Source organism: Vigna umbellata, chromosome 5 (assembly GCF_029865625.1).
Source record: "Vigna umbellata cultivar VRB3 chromosome 5, Vumbellata_1.0, whole genome shotgun sequence".
NCBI classification, from domain to species: domain Eukaryota; kingdom Viridiplantae; phylum Streptophyta; class Magnoliopsida; order Fabales; family Fabaceae; genus Vigna; species Vigna umbellata.
Window position 1 is genome coordinate 3,497,981 of NC_142169.1, and position 7,406 is coordinate 3,505,386.

Here is a 7,406-nt window from a genome sequence, read left to right on the forward strand (position 1 = left end):
TTATATTTAGATTTTTAATTTATTTTAGTTTTTATATATATTTTATTTTTCTAGAAAAAACTCAATTATTACTTTGTTTTTGTAAATAAAATATAAATATTAAAAGTATAAATATAAAGAAAAAAATATTAATTACAAATAAAAAGAAACACAAAACTAACAAAATAACATCTTGCTATATACATACACGAGAAGTCACTCTTCTCATGGCAATAAAAAAAGTAAACGAAATCCATCTTGGTGGTTCAAGCGAAATAAAAGGGTCAATGCAATCAACCAAATTTGCTCTTTCTGAAAGTTGAAAAACCTTTGGTTCAAGTAACGATGACTTCACTCTCTGCATTTCTTCCCAACCCAAACCCAAATCTGAACCTTCTTCACAGTCACAACTTCAGCCTCTCTTCCGTTCCTTCTTGGAAACACAAATCCACGCCCAGTAAGAGTCCATTTTCTGTTTCTTGTTCTTCTTCCTCTCACACATACGACGTCGTCATAGTGGGGGCTGGCGTCATTGGCTTAACCATTGCTCGCCACTTTCTCCTTTCTTCCGACCTTTCTGTCGCCATTGTCGATAAGGCTATCCCTTGTTCCGGTGCCACTGGCGCAGGTATAAACCTCACCATGTAAATTGCAAGTAAACAATGATTATCTTTTGTTCTCCACCATTTCTTCATGATATATCACGGATTTACTTATTTATCTACCCTGTTTGGGTCGGAGCGGCAAGATTTTTAATTAAAGTGATTTATACTTTGATGTTTTTATTCTAAAAGTAATTAATAGCTACAAAATATTTTATCCAGAAAAAGTTATTTAAGGCTGTTTAAATTCGAAATCAGTTTTGGATCTGGAATCAATTTCTCATTGTCAGACTAAACATGTGAATATTACCTGTCACGTTATTTGGTATTTCAATGTGATTTTGGACGGTCCATAAGTTTATATTCCTACTTGAATCCAAACATGCATTAAGTCATTTGCATTGATCTCTTTTCTCCTTTATTTTTTTGTGGGGTACTAGGTGAGGCTATCTGGGATTTCAATGTGATTTTTGATAGTCCTATGTGAATCCAAATATGCATCAAGTGCGATATTTTTTTTGTTTTCTTTTGTATTGCAGAAGTAGAAAACACTGCTGAGTTTTAATTAACTGTTGGGTTTGCTGCCCTTTGATTTGAAATTTGAGCTGGTTGTTTCTAGGACAGGGACATCTATGGATGATAAACAAAACCCCTGGTACTGCTACATGGGATCTTGCATGGAGGAGCCATCAACTCTGGACAACACTGGCACAGAGTCTGGAAGAGCAAGGCTTGGATCCTACGGTGGAGTTGGGTTGGAAAAAATCTGGTCTGATACCTCTGTCTGTCTATAAATTTCTGTTTGAACTGCAATTCAGAAGAGATTCATGCCAAATTGAGTTTGTCCGACTTGAAGTTTCTTATACGATTTGCGTATTTTAATTGAGGCATTGGTGCTGATGTTACATTGTAGGAGTTGGATGAGCAAAACAGAGTGTCTGGTTTTGTTATAAGGTTTAATTATATTTTTACTGGTTTTGGTCCCCCAATTTTTTTTTTAAAAAAGAAGCTTTTCTTAGTCCTTTAGAATGGAAAAATTTGGGTTTAGTCCCTTATTACTAAATTTGAGAGACTAAAACATGTATTTTAGGATTTAGGAAGTATGAGTTAGAGTTTAGGGTCAAAGTTTAGAGTCTAGGGTTTAAACATATGTTTAGCCCCCCATATTTGTGTTTCGGGACTAAAACCATATTTTTCAATTTTGAGGGACTGAAAAAATGCTTCTTTTTTTTTTTTTTTTTAAATTTGGCGAAGCAAAATAAAACTAGTCCTAAATTTCAAGGATTTAAAACATAATTAAACCTTGTTATAATTATGAATTTCAAATCTGTATGCAGTTTTTTTAATCATGTTATGTAGAAATTTTCCAACAAATGAAAAACACATCTTTATTTAGGATTGTCAAAAGTATTTTGATGACTTTGTTTTTGTTTGATAGCATGCATGTACCATGGCACTACCCTTGTGAAATGTATTTCGGGAACTTGTTCAAGGTCATTCCATATTCAATCCAGAAGATTGACTGATTATAAGGCTATAGGGAGGTCTTGCACCTGGTTGCATCTTTAGCTTTTACCCTTTGGAGCCATGCTGCGAAATATCATGACATTTTCCCGAAAGCACTGGTTTGATGTCAGAGCATATTGTTTGTAACAAGGGAGACGGCATTCTATATATCATGATAATTTGCTACATCATTCTGTTTTCTATATTTGAAATGTAGACTTGCTTGTGTATTTTTGTGCTATGGATTGAGATTGTCCTGAAGCAGTTAAGGCATGTCAGAACCATACAGTCTTCTATAAGTGTTGTGTGCAGTAATATGAAGGAAGCGAGGAATAGTTATATATAGTCATGAAAGTTTTAGGCGTCCTTTCCCCAGGTCATAACTTTGACGTGACATCTTTTGATCTGCAGGAAGCCTATTAATTGGTAGAAGTGATGCGGAGTCAGACATGTTAAAAGAGAGGGTGAAGCAACTTTGTGAGACTGGGTTGAATGCGGAGTACCTGAGTAGCAGTGATTTGTTAAAAGAGGAACCTGATCTGTTGGTGGACCAAAACAGTGCAGCTGCATTTCTACCAGTAGATTGCCAATTGGATGCTCATCGTACTGTTGAATATATTGAAAAGGTTCTGTATTCTTGCTTCTTTTTTTCTTTGCATATCTTCTATTTGCATTGCAACTCATAAATAGTTATCATTGTTTTCATTTGGCATATCTCTTACTTGCAATTGCAACTTAATGTGTGCATTGCTCTTTCAAGTAAAGACTTGCCACAGGCTTATATATGACGTCAGACTTACAATTGTAATAAATTTATTGTTGTTGTGTATAGTAGGCTAACAGGAATTTTGCATCGGAAGGAAGATATGCAGAATTTTATAATGACCCGGTGAAATGTTTTATCAGGTTTACTTTTTGCCTTTCCTTTGCCCTGACCGTGTACTTAAAATATTGGTAGGGGAACAAATTTGGTTGACAAAATGCTTCTTTTTTTTTTTTTTTTGTTCTCAGGTCAGATGGCAATGGCGAGGTTAAAGCTGTTCAGACTTTTAAGAACACACTACACAGCAAGAAAGCAGTTATAGTTGCAGCTGGTTGTTGGACTGGTGGTTTGATACAGGACTTGTTTAAAAATTGGGGAATGGAGCTACATGTTCCAGTAAGGCCCAGAAAGGTGTGTTTATATACAGCTTGAAGATGATCTAATCTTTGCAAATATAGGAAATCATTCACTGTTTTTCCAAATACTGTCATTTACCATGATGCACTCCAGTACATGTTACTTTGTAATTTTAATTCAAGTTGTGACAGTTTGGAATTTTGTTAGGAAAATTTTCTTTCTTGTTCTCATAGTCTCTTTTGAAAAAAGTTTTTCTAACATAAAAAGGAGATTTAAAGAAACCACTTAGGTTGTGTGCTGCAATATTGTAGTTCTTTTTCAAAGGAATCCAAACTCCCTCTCTTAAAAACACAATCCATTTCTTGGTTGAATCTCTGAAGGAATTTGATTTATAGTTTTGAATTTCTTTTTTATAATTCAACGTTGTTTGGAACATGGAGCTTATTACTAAACTGTTCTATAGAAGAAATAAGATGATAAGAAACCCGATTGACCCACAAGTCAGTTAGCTTATTAAGTAACATCAAACATTTATAGACATATTAACATGTCATCACAATCATATTAAGTAACATCTACTCCACAATATAAACTCATAAAATACATCACATACAAACAAAAAGGCAAGAAAAGAAAACAAGAAAAACAAAAGTAAAAGAATGTAAACACCCCTTACCTCTCACCCGTCACTTCTCCTTCAAATCTATTTAACCACATTTTTTTCTCACCCAAGCATAGCACTCACTCATTTAGTTGGTATGTTTATGAATTTTACCGTCACCCTTAAAACTCTAGATATACTTAAGAGATTTTAGGTGATTCTTCTAATAGCCATAAAATATTAGATATATCTTTTCCTACCTTTATGTTTCAGTTTCTTAGAAAATCTCTTGTATATAACAAAAATCACACACATAACAAATCTGATATATTTTTAATAAATCTTAAGAAATAACCCTCATTTATAAATTGCTTATATTTTAATTATTACTTTGTGTATCTTTCAGCAAACTTATATTCTAATAACCACTTTATATATCTTTTAAATAAAATAAATCTCTTAAATAATTAGTAAACCTTAAATCTTTTTAAGTAATAAAAAAACAATAAACCACATTGAATATATATTTTCTAATTATTATAATTTTCAGAATCATACATAGATACTATAATTATAATAAATTTCAGAAACTCTCCACTATCGTAACTAACTTTTACTCAAAAAGGATTTTTGTGTTTGTCAAGTCTGTCTTTTCTCTTTTGTGTTCAGATTTCAGTCCAAGGGATAGTCCAACATTCTTTGAATGAACTGTTGCATCATTCTTCTTGGTGACAACGCTGTTTGGCGTGTCTTGTATCTCTTCCACTTTTGGATAGTTTGCTTACTATTGGATTGCGTTTCTGTTGGGTCCTATTTTTGTATGATTGTAATTTTTTCTTGAAAGCTAAGTGCATTTTAATATGAACTAGTCATGCAATATGTTTCTATTACTCTTTCTTTTTGTCTACTTGGTGAATTGGATTGCCCTTCTGTTGGGTCCTATTTTTTGTATGATTGTAATTTTTTCTTGAAAGCTAAGTGCATTTTAATATGAACTAGTCATGTCATATGTTTGTATTACCTTTCATTTTGTCTACTTGGTGAATTTTCCTTCCATGATTTTCTTCTTGATTTCATCCTGTTTAGTGAGGAACAATAAAGCTAGTTATTTATTGTTGACCACATGCTCATGTAAACATAACAAAGTCGTATCTTTAGTAAATTCCTTTCTAATGCATCAAATTAGTTCAGATGATCAGTTTATTTTATTGATTCCTATATCACTTTCCAATGTTTTTCTGTTTGGTTTGAAGGGTCACCTACTTGTGCTTCAAAATTTCAATTTCCTTGCATTGAATCACGGCGTGATGGAGGCAGATTATCTCAGCCATCCAACAATTTCTGGTTTAGAATCGTCAGATTGTGAAAAGGACTTATCTGTTTCAATGGTAGCAAGTGTCGATACAGCAGGGAATCTTCTTCTTGGTAAATTCCTTTTCTGTGTCCCGTGTAAATAATATTTGTGCAATGGAGAAGCTCATATTAATAATCTATACGTCGGATGATTGCTTATGTTGCGTTTAAGTTTTGACTACTATTTATATTGAATAATCTTTTGTCTTTGAAAGGATTTGCTATAAGATAGGAGCTCTTAAATTTTAGGTCAGCTTAGTTTAGCTCTACTCTATAAAACTGGTTTGTATGATATTGTGGACTAAACTACTACTACCCTTCACGTTACAATTAAGAGGCTGCATATTTAGGTGGAGTAAGTGTGACCATAATTAAGATAGCTGTACAACATGATATCTAAAAACAAAGCCCAATACTATGTTCATCAATTAGTTCACTACCATAATTACAACTGTTGACCATAATTAATATGTTGATGATTTAAGAGCAATTTCTAATTATTGATTATTGTTAATCCACAAAATTAAATAATTAATCTAACAGCTCATGATCTCTTGGCTGAACAGTTGTTCCATTTCCTTCATTTATAGTTTTCAAGTTTTCATGAAATAGATCCAGTTTTACTGTTGATTCAAATTCTTCTGTTTTAGAATTTTAACATTTTTTTGCTCCTTGTACAAAACCAAAATTTTATTCACCATCAAGGGAGTAGTCGCGAATTTGTTGGTTTCAACACCGACTTGGACAAGTCTGTTGTCAGTTACATGTGGAGACGAGTTGGAGAATTCTTTCCCAAATTGAAAACGATTTCCCTTTCAGATCTAAATGCAAGTACAAAAGTCAGAATAGGACTACGACCTTACAGTGAGTCACAACATCTCTTTGCCATCTTATGCAGCTATTAATAGTTATTTACATTTTCAAAACCTATGTACACAACATATGTTTGATTTGCATAATGTTTTACCCTGTTAGTGCCTGATGGGAAGCCCGTGATTGGGCCTGTGCCTGGCTTGTCAAATGTATACCTTGCGGCTGGACATGAAGGTTCTGGGCTTTCATTGGTGAGTTCTCATTTCTCAGATACTTATTATTTTCCCACAGTTGCTATCTGCATTCCGAATATTTCTTCCTGCATTAATCCGAAATGTTTCTTTTACGTTCGGAATGGCCAATCTGGAAGCAGAATGTAAAACTGCATTTCAGATTGGTGAAGAGAAAGTGGTAAGGAAGTGATTTTTTGGGTGCTGAAAACAACTGTTATATTTTTCATTAAAGAATAGCATTATAGCATTACCTATTTACATTAGTACGGTACTTTGCATGCTCTCTGACATCTGAACGAACATTTAGTTAGTTTTCTGATTATGGAGAAATTTCCAGGCTTTGGGGACTGCTGAAATGATTGTTGAGATGGTGTTGGGACATCAAGGAAAAGTTGATACCACATCTTTTGCTGTGCAGCAAGCTTTGGTTAAAATTTAGACAACTCTTGAGAATTGCAATAAATTAGCTCAAAACTTTTATATGAACAAGGTATTCAAACTCATGATTAAATAATATTTACTCATGAGTTCTTATTGTAACAAGAAAGAAAAGGTCAAATAAATCTTTAAACCACTTCTCAAAAGGCTGCATGGACCTAAATTGAAACAAGATTGTTATTAGCTCGGCTCATTGATATGATATACACTAAAATAAAATAATAAACTGTTTCAAGGGATAAAAATATATTTGTGAATTTCAAGATTCTTTTTCTTGTAAAAAGTAAAAGGACATAATGGAGGATACACTAGTACTGTTTATGTATTGATAAGATTTGTAATAATCCATAGTTTGTGTAACGACTGATTTTGTGGTATTTTTTATTTTACTTTTGAAAGCTAATAACATTGTTTTTTGGAAAGATCTTGAAATTTTCTAACATTGGGTTGGTGCTGCACAAACTTGTAAACGGTCTGGTCCATTGGAGGGAGGATATTTTTTGGTTTCGTTTTATTTGGTTTGACTTTAGGTGAGTTGATTATCAAGTTAATTTTTTTTTTTATATTATAAATTTATGAAATGGATAGAGTAAAAAATTGGGAAAACGTTTCTTTAACAACTATATTTTGCCAACTTTTTTACGTCACATGACGTTGTTTCATTGGTTGGTTTTAAAAGATTTTTTAGAAAGGTGGAATTTGTTTAGAAGGGTAGTTTTGGAAAGAATTTGGATAGAAAATCCTTTTGGTGGTTTTTTTTT

The 7,406-nt window shown here is 32.9% G+C and overlaps 1 protein-coding gene across 2 annotated transcripts; it reads left to right on the top strand.

Annotated features, from left to right (window-relative positions):
• The first annotated feature begins 215 nt into the window (after nucleotides 1–215).
• Nucleotides 216–6,828, top strand: LOC124844098 (uncharacterized). 2 transcript variants are annotated; one of them, XM_047320955.2, is made up of 9 exons: nucleotides 216–607; nucleotides 1,201–1,350; nucleotides 2,499–2,713; nucleotides 2,923–2,993; nucleotides 3,099–3,261; nucleotides 5,062–5,233; nucleotides 5,867–6,025; nucleotides 6,137–6,225; nucleotides 6,545–6,828. In XM_047320955.2, exons 1-9 carry the CDS (start codon nucleotides 325–327, stop codon nucleotides 6,644–6,646), a joined length of 1,404 nt encoding a protein of 467 aa, XP_047176911.2. In that variant the 5' UTR covers nucleotides 216–324; the 3' UTR covers nucleotides 6,647–6,828. The 2 variants fall into 2 exon arrangements, with proteins under 2 accessions (XP_047176911.2, XP_047176912.2); XM_047320956.2 differs by having other exon boundaries at nucleotides 468–607; nucleotides 1,206–1,350.
• Nucleotides 6,829–7,406: the final 578 nt, after the last annotated feature.

Coding starts and splice junctions, on each gene's coding strand:
- LOC124844098 (XM_047320955.2), top strand. CDS start 325: ATGACTTCACTCTCTGCATTTCTTCCCAACCCAAACCCAAATCTGAAC. Junction 3,262..5,061: donor TTCCAGTAAGGCCCAGAAAG/GTGTGTTTATAT, acceptor TTTGGTTTGAAG/GGTCACCTACTTGTGCTTCA. Junction 6,026..6,136: donor AATAGGACTACGACCTTACA/GTGAGTCACAAC, acceptor TTACCCTGTTAG/TGCCTGATGGGAAGCCCGTG.